This window comes from Triplophysa dalaica, chromosome 11, assembly GCF_015846415.1.
Source record: "Triplophysa dalaica isolate WHDGS20190420 chromosome 11, ASM1584641v1, whole genome shotgun sequence".
NCBI classification, from domain to species: Eukaryota; Metazoa; Chordata; class Actinopteri; order Cypriniformes; family Nemacheilidae; genus Triplophysa; species Triplophysa dalaica.
Genome location: NC_079552.1, coordinates 19,652,943 through 19,670,790, shown reverse-complemented (window position 1 = coordinate 19,670,790; position 17,848 = coordinate 19,652,943). Strand labels below are relative to the sequence as shown.

Here is a 17,848-nt window from a genome sequence, read left to right as displayed (position 1 = left end):
GTTTGGAATACACTGCTGTAGCTCAACAGAAAGAACATAGGCTAGTGCTCAGAACACTATGAGTTCCATTTCCATGGTGTTTAATGTGACTTTAAAATATTTTTTTTCAAGATTTGCAAGAAATGCAAGATTTATTTTTTGGGCCTTATTCTTATATACAGTGGGTCTTTGAGCTTTCAGAGCTTTTGTTATGATTTATTTGTATTTCACAAGTTAAATTTGGAATTAAACATATTAACTGACATAGTAACATAGAATCTGTTTGTCATAGAGTACATGGATATATTTTATAAATACACAAGACACAGAAAAGAACATGTATGTACTTACAATTTAATAAATACTATTGAATTGACATATTGTAGATGTATTTCACTGCGGTACTATTATACTATATTACCAAGTGGTAATAGTGCACTTTAGAGAGGTTTGTAAGGCAGTTTAATTTGTTCATGAGATGCATAGCCTTGAAAAATATGCTCTGTTGTGATGGTCTAAAGCAACGGAGAGCAAGAATTAAAAGACATAGTGTTCTTGGTAGGCTGTATGGGGACCAAAATTGATTTTGTATACCTGCTTTCTTACTCTAGAGGTGTACAGGTTATGAAGCATAGGCAGAGGAGGACCAATAATCTTTCGGCAGTCCAGTCTCTCCTTTACATCCTTCTAATGTCTGATTTGGTAGCCAGCCTAACCCGACAGTAATTGAAATCCACAGAACAGATTCAATAAGGGCTGTGTAGAAGTCCGTCAGCAGCTCCCGTGGCAGCTGGTAAAGGAAGTATATCTCCTAAGGGGTCTCTACAATGAAGTTAATGCAATTGTCCCCCTTCATGGCCTTAAAGGCAGTGGCTGAGTTTCACCAGATTGTTTTATGAAAAGTCTTTGATGGAAATTTTCGGTAAATGCAACTTGTTTGACAGATTTTTTAACCATTGATGGAAATATCAGAAGGCCTTTGGACATTTTGACAGATTACAATGAGGGCAACTTGTAATTCCCTGTCTTGTAGAGATGGCAGCATCCCAAATTGCTAAACTATAAAAATACAAGTTCAGAAACCACATCTTAGTACCTTTACTTTATAACTTATAACTTTGTAAAAGTATTGTTCCCTCACACCCCCAATTTTATCCCTCAAAGAGAACAAAATCACAATAAATCTGTCTAGACTTTACTTCCTTCTTTCCTTTTATTTTTATAAGAAACAGCACATTAAAACATTGTGTTGAAATTAACCGCAGAGAGAACCTTTTTGCACTTGCGTGAGCTTCAACCAATGAATGATGTTTTAATAACAAGGTTCGGGAGGAGCACGTGCAGATAGATAATTAACTCGGCTGGCTTTCGATAAACAATCACAGCAATCATCCTATCATCATAAGTAGTACAGCTACATAACCTCCATTCTCTCGGAAGCATCACAACATCGTTGCTCATAGACGCACACGCAAACACAGCCGCTTTTTGCTTTAAATCTTTGTTTTACGTTTCGATAAACTATTCCTAATTCAGGAAAAACTCTAAGAATGTTTTATCGGTACAGGGCGGACGTAAGGTAGCTAATTAAGCAATCCTATGGAGTTTAAAACCACTGCAGCCACGCAGCAGGCCGGATCTGTACAAGCATATATCTTTTATGTTTGTTTTCGTCCCATCGTTCGTTCCCAGTTGCAATTGCTGCCGGCGAGCGATGGATATGCATATCAAACATGTACTAATGCTCGAGCCGCAAGATCGCCACATTTCAACCCAATTCAATAACGGTATGCCAATGCCATTACGTTTACTTTTCAATGGCTTTACACATCTTCCGCAAGTAAAACAATCATCTCGGGGGAAGCTACTCATTCTGTCGTGCCTTGCAGTCATTCTAATTAGCGATACTTGACCATTTGCCATTTTTAAACTGCATCTTACTTGTTTGAAATGCCGAACACGCTGTAACGCAAGAAGTTGGGAGAGTACAATATTTCTACTTCAATATATATACACAGTGGGTACGGAATGTATTCAGATCCCCTTAAATTTTTCACTCTTTTTTATATTGCAGCCATTTGCTAAAATCATTTAAGTACATTTTTTTTCTCATTAATGTACACACAGCACCCCATATTGACAGAAAAACACAGAATTGTTGACATTTTTGCAGATTTATTAAAAAAGAAAAACTGAAATAATCACATGGTCCTAAGTATTCAGACCCTTTGCTCAGTATTAAGTAGAAGCACACTTTTGATTTAATACATCAATGGGTCTTTTGGGGAAAGATGCAGCAAGTTTTTCACACCTGGAGTTGGGGATCCTCTGCCATTCCTCTTTGCAGATCCTCTCCAGTTCTGTCAGGTTGGATGGTAAACATTGGTGGAGAGCCATTTTTAGGTCTCTCCAGAGATGCTCAATTGGGTTTAAGTCAGGGCTGTGGCAGGGCCATTCAAGAACAGTCACGGAGTTGTTGTGAAGCCACTCCTTCGTTATTTTAACAGTGTGATTAGGGTCATTGTCTTGTTGGAAGGTAAACCTTCGGCCCAGTCTGAGGCCCTGAGCACTCTTCAGAAGGTTTTAATAAAAGCCCCGACTGGTGGAGGGCTGCAGTGATGGTTGACTTTCTACAACTTTCCCCCATCTCCCGAATGAATCTCTGGAGCTCTGCCACAGTGATCTTTGGGTTCTTCTTTACCTCTCTCACCAAGGCTCTTCTCCCCCGATTGCTCAGTTTGGCCGGACGGCCAGCTCTAGGAAGGGTTCTGGTCGTCCCAAACGTCTTCCATTTAAGGATTATGGAGGCCACTGTGCTCTTAGGAACCTTAAGTGCAGCAGAATGTTTTTTGTAACCTTGGCCAGATCTTTGCCTTGCCACAATTCTGTCTCTGAGCTCTTCAGGCAGTTCATTTGACCTCATGATTCTCATTTGCTCTGACATGCACTGTGAGCTGTAAGGTCTTATATAGACAGGTGTGTGGCTTTCCTAATCAAGTCCAATCAGTATAATCAAACACAGCTGGACTCAAATGAAGGTGTATAACCATCTCAAGGATGATCAGAAGAAATGGATAGCACCTGAGTTAAATATATGAGTGTCACAGCAAAGGGTCGGAATAATTAGGACCATGTGATATTTCAGTTTTTCTTTTTTAATTAATCTGCAAAAATGTCAACAATTCTGTGTTTTTCTGTCAATATGGGGTGCTGTGTGTACATTACTGAGGAAAACAAATGAACTTAAATGATTTTAACCTTTAGAAAAGGTTAAGGGGGTCTGAATACTTTCCGTCCCCACTGTATATATATTTAGCTTTATCCTCTGTCATCTGGCGTTGCCACTGCTGCACTCAAGCGTGATATTTACATTTACATTTATGCATTTGGCAGACGCTTTTATCCAAAGTGACTTACATTGCTTTGTCCTATACATTTTACATAGGTATTTGTAATCCCCTGGAATGGAATCCACTGAGCTACAGGAAAGCTACAGATACCGCTGGCCAGCACTGGCGCACTTCCTCGGCACCCGTACTGTTCAGCGAACGCCATTTGGGCCGAACGTAAGCTTCAGGAAATTGGTAAACATAATTGGCACTTCCAGAAGTGACTGCTGGTTAACTAAAACCTCTCTGTATCATCCAGCAGCATACATAGCATGTCCTTCCCATTCACATCTGAGTATCAGATGCTGTTTACTGAGCATAATCCGATCAGATCGCTCAGATCACAGGCTAGCCCATCTGTTTTCTTGTGCCTTTCATGTCTTGCGAATGTCTATCGTCAGTTTCGGTTGACGGACATAGGAAAACTTTGTACATCACCTTGGTCAACCTAGTTAGTTAAATTGAAACCTCCTGCTCAGAATAACGCACGGAGCTGTTATTTCTAAAGGTAACATGCTCACTCTCTGCTCCCTCATGCAGCTAGGCACAATGCACATGCTGGCAATACTCCCTAGGCACCACAGGCATCACCTACACAAGACTTCATCACAATTGATGTAAACTTGTAATGGTCGTTTTAACCTTTGGCAAACAGACCTGTGTGTTCACCAAAGTTTCAGGGACATTTCTACGCTCACAAACCCTGCCATGTGAAACTAAACATCATCGCATATACGCCAGTCACATGGGCTATTGGGTGGTCCAGGGCCAGAAGCGTACAAGTTCCCAGTTTTTCAGTATCAGGCTCAGACTACACGAGACTCCATTTGATCACAACCATGCCCTGATCAAACCCCAGCTCCTGCCCTCACCAGAAAGGGCCTGCGGTCGTCAGGCAGCAATAGCAGGCCATCGGCAAGTGGGACCGTGCCCCCGACTCTGTCGCTGCTAGTCCCTGACCGCTTCTCCACCCATCCGAGCTCATCACCGTAACCTTCCCAGCAACTTGTTGGCCCACACCACCACAAACCACCTTAGGCCCTTCCCTTCCTCCTCTTTCAATCTTATGCCAAGCCTATGGCCTACTACCCCTCTGTCGAACTCTAGCGTGAGGCTGCCTCCGTTAGCGGTGCAGCCGCTGGCTTTCCCCCTTCCAGACCTTCCAATTGCTCTCGCCTTGAGCCGACCCAGCTTGAGGCTGCCTCCGTACACGGCTCCGGCGGCCACCTCCCTTCCTCCTCTCTCTTCCCCAGCCCCCCCCACCCTTCAAGCCCTGCCTCTGAACCTCAGCTCTGCAGCACCACTTAAATCCCCAGCCAGCTCCATCAAGAGTACCCAAGGGAAATACAAATTGAGTCTATTGCTCACCAGCAACAGCCAGCTCAAAGACATTGATACTCTAAGGCATTGAAAGAGCCCAGCACAGACCTCAGGAAACCAACCACCCTGGGGCCATTCACAAGATGTATTTACACTGCAATTCAATCTGCATGCTAGAAGCCATGTTCACACAAGCCTTCTTCAACCTCCTCAGATGCTCGGAACTAACCCCTATTTCCAGCTTCAACCAGAGAAGTCTGGTTTTATGCGGATTGATTTCTTTTGTTATGGACTCAGTGATTTTTACAAACATTAACTCATCTGTGATGGTCCTCAGAGGTCGCTTTGGGAATTTTTTTACTTTGCCCTGTCATGGACGGGGTCCCCCTTCATCGCTGGCAAGGTAGAGGAGGAGGCTCCACCTAATTATTTTTGGGAGGAGGTTGTTGTCCTCAGGCTCCGTTGGTCAAGGAGCCAGGCCCAGCACGGCAGCCTGCATGCTGCGCATTAATGGTGGCCAGCCCTTTTATCATGGCCGCCGGTCCAAAGGCCGCTCGCAAGATGGCCGCAGTTCCAGAGTCCACTCACAAGATGGCCATTTAAAAATCACATCTCAAATATCACAAAAACAGCCTTCTTCCACCTTAGAAATGTTGCCAAATTACGAAATAGTTTATGTGTTGCAGACGCAGAAAAGCTTATTCATGCATTTGTGACCTCACGGCTTGACTATTGTAATGCTCTACTTAGTGGTTGTCCTGTATCATCGATAAACAAACTACAGTTAGTTCAGAATGCAGCTGCCAGAGTTCTTACTAGGTCAAGAAAATACGATCACATAACCCCAGTTTTATCATCGCTTCACTGGCTACCCATTAAGTATCGCATTGATTTTAAAATTATTTTAATTACTTACAAAGCCCTGAACGGTTTAGCACCTACTTACTTAACCGAGCTTTTATCACGTTACAACCCATCACGCTCGCTGAGATCTCAAAACTTAGGACTTTTGACAATACCTAGAATAACAAAATAACAAAAGGTGGACGAGCTTTCTCATACGTAGCACCTAAACTCTGGAATAGCCTTCCTGATACTATTCGAGGGTCAGACACACTCTCCCAATTTAAATCTAGATTAAAGACACATCTTTTCAGCCAAGCTTTCACTTAATGCATAGTTAATGAACAGCAGCTACGCTAATTATTCTCTTTATTCTCTTTCCGCCTCTGCCTCGGGATGCCCATCCCGAGGTAGGAAGAAGTTCCACCATGTCCAGACGACCGACAGATGCCCATCCCGAGGTAGGAAGAAGTTCCACCATGTCCAGACGACCGACAGATGCCCATCCCCAATTTGAGATTACACCAGATACAGCTGCAGACTGACTGACCATCCCAGCTCCATCTAAGGCAATTCCACCAGCTGCCAAGAGAAATATGACCATCGGACCATCCCAGCTCAGACCACTACATCCCCAACCAAGAGCAAAGACGGACTATTTGTCTTATTAATGCTGAAGTTACAATATTTGGTATTAAATGCTAACTAAAATCACATGTCACCAGTCTGAGTGCAGCTATGACACGTCAGAGGGGATCTGGCCCTCCCGGTTGAGCCTGGTTTCTCCCGAGGTTTTTTCTCCATTAATCAATCATTGGAGTTTGGGTTCCTCGCCACAGCAGGGCAGTGTTGGCCTGCTCACCGGGAGACTGCATTCATTCATTTATTTATTTAGAAATTAGATGTTATTTATTAGAATGAACTTACTCGTTGTATAAATACCATGCACTGTGCTGTGTTTTAACTTTTCTGTTTTTCCTGTTTGCCCCTGTAAAGCTGCTTTGAAACAATACACATTGTGAAAAGCGCTATATAAATAAACTTGAATGGCCACCGGATCCGAGCCAGCTCGCAAGATGGCCTTTGGTCCAGAGCCAGCTCAAGAGATGACCTCCATTCCAGAGCCTCCAACCATCATGGCAACCTCGTCGGTGGAGTCCGATGTTCTGCCCATGGAGTCTGCTCTGAGGGTGGTGGCTGCTGCCCTGCTGTTTGTCTGGGCTTTGCGTTTTTCGTTGTCACCAGAGGCTGTTTCTGAACACACAATACTCCCTGCCTTGTCCAAGATGGCTGCCTCTGAGCTCCCAGCCTCGTCCAAGATGGCCACCTCTGAGCTCACTGCCTCGTCCAAGATGGCCGCCTCTAAGCTCCCTGCCTCGTCCAAGATGGGTGTCTCTGAGCTCCCTGCCTCGTCCAAGATGGCTTAGGAGTTCGCTGCCTCATCCAAAATGACCACCACTGGCCTTCAAGCCCAGCCTGCGCCTCCCTGGCCGCCTGACCTGCCTTGAAGGCTAGTGTTCCCCTTTATAGGCATGGCCCTCCATCCTGTTCTGTCTCCGCTCCACTTCCCTCCTGGACCATTTTAAGCGTCTGGATGCCGCTCCTTAATAGGGAGGCTCTGTTTTGTGTTTGCTTTTTATTTTGGACTTTTATGTTACTTCCTGTTTTGTGCCATGTGTTGTTTTTCTGGTTTATTAGTCTTCCCCAGGTGTGTCTTGTCATCTTAAGTTCTTTGTTTTTAAGCCATTGTGTTTAAGTTGTCTGAGTCGTTGTACAAGGTTGTTTTGGTTTGTGTCTTTTGCGGATTACCCTGTAGTTTTGTTACAGTTTTATTTCATTAAAACATATTTCCCTTTCTGTCGGTCTCTCGACGTTGTGTCAAGAACGACAGATGGGGTTCGCCCTTGAGAGCCAAACAACTCTGACTTCTATAGAAAAGGCCAATGAAATTTGGCGAATTAAATTTGCATGCCCGTCTCCGCCCCACATGTCCGGTATAAAAGGAAGCCGGAGTGCAGCATTCATTTACCTCTTGTTCTTCAGAGCTTCACTCATGACTACGACTTCTACATTGCCGGATCTATGATGTAAAGCAGCTGATCGATCGTCCCTACCTGCAGCGACCTTCCCCTGGACGTCTCGCCGATTCCGGAGGTGTTAGAGATTTTTTCCAAATAGGTCCTTTTCAGGACTGAGCGTTCTCCAGCGCGGCATGTCCCGCTGTTCTCTTGGGTGCGGCACCCTCATCGAGGAGGGGGATGGACACGATTGCTGAGTTAGGTGTATGGGCGTCCAGCATGCTGAAGCAGCATTCGTTGACACATCTTGCCCGCACTGCGGGCAGATTGTCATTCAGAAGTTGCGGTAACGGGTGGCTGTCTTCCTACGGGGACCAGCCACCATTTCGTCTGCTACCCAGGCCGTAACATCGGTGGCTACGGCCCCAAAGTCCGCCTGTATTAGCAGCGTTAGTGATGTGGGGACCTCTGCGAACGTAAACCCGCCAGCCAAGTGCTCACGGGCCGATCACACCCTGATTCGCTCTTCTGAACGTTCCCCAACCGGTGGTGGCATACCGTCCGGATCCTCAGGCTCGCACTCGGAAACGATGCGTGACGTAGATTAGATGTCGCTCACAGCATCGGAGGGAGAAGCATCCGACTCTGACGCATCCGAGCTCCCCCCCAGGGGGGTTGAGCTCAGGAGGAAGCAGAAGTGATGTCACCCATGCTAACCCAGGGATACGTGGTTCCAGGGGTCGGAGCGCGGTGCAAACCGCGCCCACCCCGGGTGCCATCATTTTCCCGGAGATGCATGAAGAGCTGTGTAAAACTTGGAGCGCTCCACTTACGGCCCGCTCCCGTCAAACCAGCTCCGGCTCCCTCACTTCCCTCGATGGTGGGGCAGCCAAAGGCGGTGCACCTGTGCCCTCAGACGGCTGCCACCTTGGGGAATCGGCAAAGCCTACCGTCCAAGGCGTGTAGGACTTCGGCACCACTGGTGTAGAAGCCTTGCGTGTGTTTTATACCATACTCATTTTATGTCATTCTAAGAGTTTTACAGTGCCAAACTTCTAAGTGATCCTAAATGCAAATTACCTAATAAGCGAAACAAAGAAACTTGATTTCATGCCTAAATCGTCTCATCGCATTGGATCGCCCACTTATGAGGAGCGTGAAACCCCCAGGCTTAAAACATCCGTCAACGGAGCAATCGACGCTCTTCCGTGTGTTCACACGTTCCAGTTCAAGAACACCTCCTGAGACCTGTCTCTCTCTTCAGGGACAGTTTTTTCTTTCGGCAAATTACTTCGGCTAACTTCGTCCTACCTTCGTCAGCCAATCCCGGCTCTAAGAAAGAAGTAGACGGACTCACCTACTTGCTTTGAAACCATCAGGACTCTTAGAACACTTTTCCATGGGCACAAAACCTTGTCCAAGCCTTGTCCAAGCGATTAGCCACATTTTACCGCGCTGCGACTCAGCCGCCCAGAGGCCTCCGAGATCTCGCGTGATGTCTGCTTCCCGGCAGCCCAGGACCCGTCCGACATCGGCTCCGGTTCCTGTGCCCCCACAGGCGGCACCCCGGAAGTGGAGGTCGAGGGGGAAACCTCCTCCCCATCAGCAACCTTCTCGCGAGAAGTGACACTGATGGGAAGACCCCAGGGAGAACAACATCGGGCCCGATCTTCACAGCTACGGCTCTTATCGGTCGGTACGGGATGGCTCCTGCCTCATCACCAAAGCCGGACCCTTTTCAGGGCCTGGCGCCCACTCACTCATAAAGAGAGTTGTCTGTTTCCCCTGGGTGATCCTTCTAGCCGATCACACACTCCACTGGACTGTGCCCGGCAAACCCGACCTCACGCCCTGGTGAGGCGTAGGGTCGTACACACACGACAGCTGCTACCACTCTCAAACCGACAGTGCGTGCAGCTGTCCAGCCAGGTAGGTAAGTAAGCAGAGCCAACCTTCCCTCTGGGGTCCCACCGCGACATGGTTAGCTCTGCCAGCCATCGAACCACCCTCCGTGGGAATGGTGAAGAAGACCGTGCCCTTGGTCCCCCTGTCACAGTCCCTGGGAGCTTGAGAGCTGCCTACACTGTCTCGGTGGCTAATGAGGACGGTCAGTCTTGGTTACTCGATCCAGTTCGCCAGAGACTCTCCCAAGTTTCGGGGCATCATCTCTCCCTCTGTCAGAGGCGCATACTTCGGGTAGAGGTCACCACCCTTCTGGCCAAACAGGCATCGAGTTCGAACCTCAAATCCAAGATGTTAAGTGGGTTACAACCCGCACTTCATCATTCCCAAGAAAGACGGCGGGTTGCGCCCCATAGGTCTGCGTACCCTGAACAAAGCACCTTCACAAGCTGCCGTTCAGGATGCTCACGCAGAGGCGCGTCCTGACATCTATCAGGTGTCAGGATTGATTCGTGGTAATCGACCTGAAGGAGTCCTCCCTTTCTGTCTGTCCCTGTCTCCACTGGTCTTCACGAAGACCCTGAGGGGAGGAAGGTGTGCGGGTACTAAACTATCTCAACGACTGGCCTATCTTGGCAAACTCGCGAGATCTGTTATGTACACTAAGGGACCTGGTGCTCCAGCACCTAGATCGATTGGGACTCCAGGTCAACCGAGAGAAGGGCAAGCTCTCCCCAGTGCAGAGCATCCTCTTTCTCACTATGGAACTCAACTCTGTCACCATGTCGGCGCAACATGTCCGTAGTACGCGCCCAGCCAGTGTTGAACTGCCTGGAACATTTCAGGCAGACAGCGTCCCCTTAAACAATTCAGAGGCTCCTGGGACACATGGCGTCCTCGCGGGGTAATACCCCTCGTTGATGCACATGAGACCACTCCAACACTGGCTTCAAAGTCTTGTTCCGAGGAGAGCCTGAAACGCCAGGGCATGGTGATGACGCCCTGCTGCCGACGCAGCATAACCCATGGTCTTCCATGACTTTTGGACGGACTAAGGTCCCTCTGGGCAGGTTACGAGGCAAGTCGTGGTGACAACGGATGCCTTCCTGCAGGACCCCCGCCTGCGCTGGCATATCAATTGCCAAGAGTTGTGGGCTGTGCTACTTGCACCGAGCAGGCTGCGGCCTCTCGTGCGGGACAAGCACGTGCTGGTCCGAGCAAAGTCTTCCGGGACAAAGTGGTGAACTTGCAGTTGCTCCCCATCGGGGAGGAAGACCCAACCCGATCCGTGTTGTGTCTAGTACCTGGACCACACGCAGAGTTCAGAAGCTCTGACCAGCTCCTCGTCTGTGTTGGAGGACAGCAGAAGGGGAAGGCTGTCTCCAAGCAGAGGCTGGCGCACTGGGTCTTGAATGCCATTACGACGGCATTCCGATCTCAGAATCTCCCATGCCCATTGTCAGTGAGGGCTCACTCCGCACGGGGTATAGCCACCTCCTGGGCACAGGCCAGAAGTGCCACTCTAGCAGACATCTGTAGAGTTGCGGGTTGGGCTACTCCCAAACACCTTTGCAAGGGTTAACAACCTTCGCGTAAACCCGGTGTCAGACCCGTGTCCTGCATGGCGACATGTAGGTCTGGCATCCGGGGGGGCGTATGCCTGCGAAAGCACCTTTCCACCCTCCAGTAGGTTGGGTCAGTGTGTTATTTACCTCTCTTCTTACCCAAACATATGGCTAAGAACAGGTATCTCACCAACCTCCCTTCTTACCCAAATATTGGTTAAGAACAGGCCATCCATCCATCACTAAGCAAGCACCCCCTGGGGGCTGGCTGGGCAGAGCAGCCTTCCCCCTTTGGCAGGAATACCATATGAACTATCACAGATAGCTCTAACCGGACCTATATCCACCATACCTATACCTATATCCACCATATTCCTCCCCACGGGTAGGAGGTGGCCTCTGCAGCGCATCCCTAATTAAGGAAGTTGCGCTTACCCAGTGTAAACCCGAGCCGGACGGCCTCTCGCCAGTAGAGAGCTAAGGCCTCTGTCCGTGAAAGGTTACCGGTCAGGGCTGTACCCATCTTTCTTCAAGAAAGCTCTGGAACCCCCCCGACCACCACACTGGAAGGTTACAGTTTCGCGAAAGCTCCGAGCTGACACGCCCAGGCCTGTTACTGTCGCTTCGCTAGAGATCGTGATGCGATACAGCGTTGTGGCGTTTTCCATAGGCAACCTAATCTGAGAGACCGTCGAGAGACCGACAGAAAGGGAACGTCTTGGTTACGTTTGTAACCTCAGTTCCCTGATGGAGGGAACGAGACGTTGTGTCCCTTATGCCACAAACACGTATCTTATTCTGCTGCAGTCGTGAGAGGCTCTCAGGCTCTTCAGAACAAGAGGAAAATGAATGCTGCACATCCGGGGGCGGAGACTGGCATGCAAATTTCATTCGCCAAATTTCATTGGCCTTTTCTATAGTAGTCAGAGTTGATTGGTTCTCAAGGGCGAACCCCATCTGTCGTTCTTGACACAACGTCTCATTCCCTTCATCAGGGAACTGAGGTTACATACGTAACCAAGACGTTATTGCAGGTGGAAATGCTTCTTGACTAGACTATTCACTGTTGAGGTTTAATGAAAAATATAATTCAGAGAGTAAACGCAAGTACGACAAGATGACCTCACAAATATGCTAATTAACATGTAATGTCACACTATATATAAAAACAGATTATGACAGAATTTTCATAAATCTGTCCATCTAAATGACGGACAATGAGACAGTCTAGCGCAACCTCTGTACACCCTTTTAAGTAAATGCATCATACATCCTTAATAAACAATTTGTAAGATAAATAATTATGTACTATTGTAATAATGCAGTGCATGAGAAAAATATGAACCAGACCAACTAGGGCTTGGCTTAAGAAACATGGCAAAGAAAGCACAGCAGCTTCTCTACTTCCCTCTCAAACTGAGAAGAGCCAGAGCCCCGGCCACCATCATGTGCACCTTCTACAGAGGGACCATCTAGAGCAGCGGTTCTCAACACTGGTCCTCGCGCCCACCTGCTCTGCATGTTTTTTGTATCTCTCTTGTTTAACACACCTGATTTAAATCTCTAGCTCATTAGAAGAGACCTCAATGAATGAACCGCGTTCCGATTGACGTGTTCCCTGAACTGTGTCCATTGCTCTCTAATCCCTGCACACAGGAAATCTGTTGACGTTAATTTAATAACACGAATTTGCGCAACACTACTTCCTGCTGCGTCTTCACACAGACAAAACCTACTATGGAAGATTGAAGGGTTATTTAACCGTAATCTTGAGATTTGCGCAACATTATGCCCATTTCGAACTGGAATTATGGCAGAATATCTAGTGATGTTAACTTTGCAGGGCTCTTACAGGCGTATTGAACAAACCTCTGAAGTGGTAGGAGAAGCATACAAAATATGCAGAGCGGGGGGGCGCGAGGACCAGGATTGAGAACCGCTGATCTAGAGCATGCTTTCTAGCTGCATCACTGTGTGGTATGGTGCCTGCAACGTGTCCTGTCACAAGACCATCCAACGCATAGCTGAGAAGATCATTGGTGTCTCTCTCCCCTCCCTCCAGGACATTTATGGAAGCCATCTCACCTGATCCCAACCAACACACAGCTTCTTCAGGTTGCTTCAATCTTTTTCTTTTTTAAATATCCCTGCCTTTAAAGTTGTGTATATATATATATATATATATATATATATATATATAATCTGTATTTATCTGTAATTTTTAATACATTTTTATTCTTTGTTAGTGTTATCTGTATGCACCAAGGGTCTAAGAGTATAACGCAATTTCAATCCTCTTTATGTATGTACAGTATATGTGGCAGAATTGACAATAAAGCAGACTTTGACTTTTTTTTACTTTGACATAGTCACACTGTTTTATAAATGTTTATTATTGATCCCATAAAAGTGCCAGCATTTTTTTTGTTTTTATCTTGATTATTTGGTTCTCAATAGAGAGAGCATCTACTTTAGCCCTTTCTTGCACCCCTTTTGTGCTTTTCTCAATTCACATAAAAATTTGCCCCTTGAACAAAATCTTTGATACATCTTAAAAAAACCTTGGGAAAGATTCATCCTCCATTGTGTTGCAAACAGCCATCACAGATGAAGATCCTCAATAGGCACGAATGTGATTGAATAGAGGTGATTTTATCCAGACATATATCAGCACTCTATGCGGCTGGCTCGCAGCTGCTCCTTCAATCTTGATAACTTCACAACTCCCATTAAAATTCAGCTTCCCACTCAGGAAGATATCCGAGCCTTTTCAGCCATGGAGAAGTGACAGCACTTGTAGCTTTCAAAATGTAGATGGAATAACTGCTTATAAAGTAAAGTCAGCTAGGTTATTCCTAGAGAGAATCTGTGTGGCCCAACTTTAACTGAAAAATGACAGGGAGGGAGGAACGTTGTTATTCACATCTTCATGAGATCCATTAGCTCTAGCTACTGAATTGTCAACCCTGTCAGATGCAAAATAAGACATTTGACATATTTTGCATTTCACACACGAATTAAAATGCTGTAGCCACATAGTTTGTCTGTTGATGCTACAGTAGGTACTAAAATGAATAAAATTCAAGCAATCCAAGTAATTTCTTTACTGTTTTTATAAGGGAGTTCTAAATGGTTGTTACAGAGAAATTAATATTGATTTGAAAATAAAAGACACTTAAAGCATGTAAAACCTGAAGGAGGAACTTAAAGATCAAGGCTGACTTTAATTTTCACTGATTCTATAGACAAATATACTTTATGTTTTCACAAATATCTAATGGTGTCATGTAGGATGTCTTCACAAGAAAAAATCATACATAAGAGTACATATCAGACATCTCAAAAAACCTTTCAACAAATTTTAGATGTTGACGTAGTTTACAGGGGAAGCAATGTAAGTCATGCAAAAGTGCAAACAGCCTCTAGCTGCAAAAGCTAGTGGAGGGTCTTCTGATGAGTCCGTAGCTGTAGATGTGCAAGATCAAAGGTGTTGTAAAACGCAGTGTATTAATTCTGAAAACATTTCAAACATCATGCGGATGATTTACTACATAAACAAACTGGACGTTTGCCGTGCCAAACAGCTGAATAAGAGTATATAGTACATTTTCAGTTTACTTACCTGTAAGTAAGGTAAGATCTTGCAAAGGGTCTTTCCAAAGAACCAGGTTTCTGTAATGTCCACCACAAGACTTGCAGGAAGACATGTGATTGTCACCAGGATGTCAGCAAATGACAGGTTCACAATGAAGTAGTTGGTCACTGTGTGCATGTGATGATTTTTCCATACTGCAAAACAAACTGAAAGGAAGGATGCCTTGAACAACAGCCCATTAGTAACTACAGCTGAAGCTATATTGATGCCACAGCATTAAATCTTATGTTCTTCAAAAGATACTAGTAGACTATGATGGGATGTGACTGAACAAACTCATCTGCATATCTTTAAAGACTGCAGCTAGCTTTGCAGTCTTGAATTACATGTTGTTTTAGCAGTTGAAGAGCAATTATTATTCAAACACTATGATCCAGATTAACTAAACAGGGCAATTTCAAAAAGCGCTGATGTGAGTGGACATTTTTACAGGTGATTTAATAACAAGGTGCACATAAAAAAAGCTGCAATATCTCATATCCATAATGACAAACGCAATCTACTAAAAGCATTGCAGATTAGCGCGAATTTTAGGACAAGCTACTTTTGGGCCTATTTACTCACCCTCAGATTGTTCGAAAAGGGTAACAACCCGTCCCACTTTGCCAAATGCCACACACAGCATTTGGTGTCCGGCATGTCGCATATTAAGAAAATGTCACACATTTTCATCAGTCTGTGGTTTTTTACGTGTCAAAAACAGCAACAAGGTGAACACCTGTTTCCAATTCCCTCATACAAACGCAACTATTTTTTAAAGCCTGAAGTTTATTCAATGGTCATGTAACACACTTGAAGAAGACTACAACAAGTGTGTGAGGTGGGTTCTTTAATTCCGCAAGCACATTCACGATCATTCCATAGATCTCGTTACAACTTTATAACTCACAACAACAGACTCGTAGCCTCTCTATACACACGTCTTCTTCTCAGGGAGACTCTATATCGCTGTTGCCACCTAGTGGACATTTATTTAATTTTTGTAGGTTTTATTATGAATGTGTACTTGTCCCGAATAATTAAACATTAGCAATACAAATACAAATCAAACAAACATTGCAAAAATGTATATTTGGGGGCTAACTCTTTCTGTGCATTTAAATGGTTTAACTTATATTCTCGTGTGTGCTGGCAGACTGGCTGATGAGGGGAATGCACAATAGTGGACTTGAGAGGGCACTGCAGCTGGTGACTGTGACAGTCGCATCATTTTGCTTTAGGGCAATATAACAAAAATCATTTTTATTCCTTTATATTTGATTAAATACTTTTAGGAAAATGGATGCATGGACTATTAAGAACTCTGTTAAAAACTAATAAAAGCTGTATTTTTTCTAAATTTTATACACGTTAATTAATGTCTTCCGAAGAGAAACGTGAAGCCAGTGTATAAAGTTAACAAAGATAAAGTAATTAAGTTACATTATTGTTAAAGGTTAAAATTGTATCTAGTGTTCTTTAGCATTGCTGGTGCCATGCCATGAACCCTGCCTCCACATCAAACAGAATCGAATCGAACAATGGCTCTAAAATCGTGAACCGAACCGTAGAATTGGTATATCATTACGTTTCTAGTTGCAGGTTGCTGTAATAGGTTTTTAGGGCGTGGCTGATTGCTTTATGATGATCCTAAGCGACACATTGGTTGCCTGCTGTAAACAACCATTTTTCTGAGTGTTTTGCCATTCAAGGGAGCTTACTTTAGTGTGTTCACGTTGGTAAGTGACGTCTTGTGCATACCTTCTATATTAGAGTTTCTCAACCGGGGGTACGCGGACCCCTAGTGGTCCGTGACATAATTGCAGGGGGTCCGTAGAACCCTTTAAAAAAATGGAGTTATTATCTCGCATTTAGGGTTTGAAATTAACACCCACCAGACGTAGATAAGAATCAACCGAGTCGGCTATTGCAGTCAAATTAAATGCCAAATTGACTGGTTACTTTTGTTCATAAATTGTCATTCACTTTGCAGTGAAGGTTCATGTAAACCAAATCATATTCTGTGCATTTCTGACTCAAACATACCCGCCATGCGGCGTCATTTAGAGCGGTCGGCGTAAGACATCACAGCACAGCGAGAGAGATTCGACTGCTCTGTTTGCTTTTAGTAGTTTGTTGTCATATGCGTGGTGGTTAGGCGCACCGCTGCACAAAGTCGAACAAGTATGTTTTCATTGAAGCATCATACACTATCTTATTCAAGAGTTTTAGCTCTTAGCAATTGTAGTTCGTTATAGAAATGGAGACGTCTGGATGCCGAGAAATAACTTGTTTATTAGCTCACCACGGGAGCTCCTAACAACACGTGCCTCCAGTATACAAAATGTGTAACACCACCAGGGGGCACTCCAGAACCACATATGAACATAGCTTTCTAATACACAGCTTATATGCAACTAGATTGCACATCATCATTTATCTACATCCCCTTTCTTAAGATTTGTACCTCCCTTTAAATTCAAAACTCTTTAATTTCACAAAAATCTTTGTAACATCTATAAATTGTAAAACTTAGATTATAACTGAAAATGACAACAAAATATCAGAATTACTTTCAATAACATGTACGGTATGGCAACTATCTGTTGGTTCCGCTGGACCACTTTCCTCTGGATGTACAACAGCTTTAGACACATTATCACTGTCTGGCACTGAGTTGAGTTGTGACAACAAATCCTCCAGGTCTGCTTGAGTGCAGTGTGGAAAGGGTTCGTTTACAGGGAGTAGATGTCTGTGATTTCTCCTTTACTCTTTGCCGTCGGACTCCACAACATACGATCTGGGCTCGGTGAGAGTGCTCTTAACAACTCCGATCTTGTTGTGTCCTTTTGTTGTCTGCATCCTTACTACTTGTGATTCATGCAGCGGAGAGAGTGGCTTGCTCCTTTTATCATAGAACTTTTGTGCATTTGTCTCTTTTTGGAGAGTTGTACTGTGATTTTCACAGTATCCTTCGACCTGGGCTTCAGCATCTGCTTGCTGATTGGCATAGTGGTACGTGTTACCCTGGACATCAGTCTCTGTGCAGGTGAACCCAGTATCTTGTCCCAAAGAATGTTGCGGATGTTCAACAGATTCAAATACAAGTCTGTCCCATCCCTCTTAGTGGTTTCGAGCAGGCGCTTCTCACTACGAACGGCTCTTTCTGCGAGGCCGTTCGCCTGGGGATATTCAGGA

General features: G+C 45.1%; 1 protein-coding gene across 1 annotated transcript in view; it reads right to left on the bottom strand.

The window, feature by feature from the left end:
* Window positions 1-17,848, bottom strand: part of hcrtr2 (hypocretin (orexin) receptor 2) — a 46,265-nt gene that overhangs the window by 10,344 nt on the left and 18,073 nt on the right. The window contains exon 2 of the mRNA XM_056761228.1: window positions 14,639-14,817. Coding sequence (XP_056617206.1) covers window positions 14,639-14,817 — 179 coding nt within the window. The remainder of the gene's footprint in view (window positions 1-14,638; window positions 14,818-17,848) is intronic.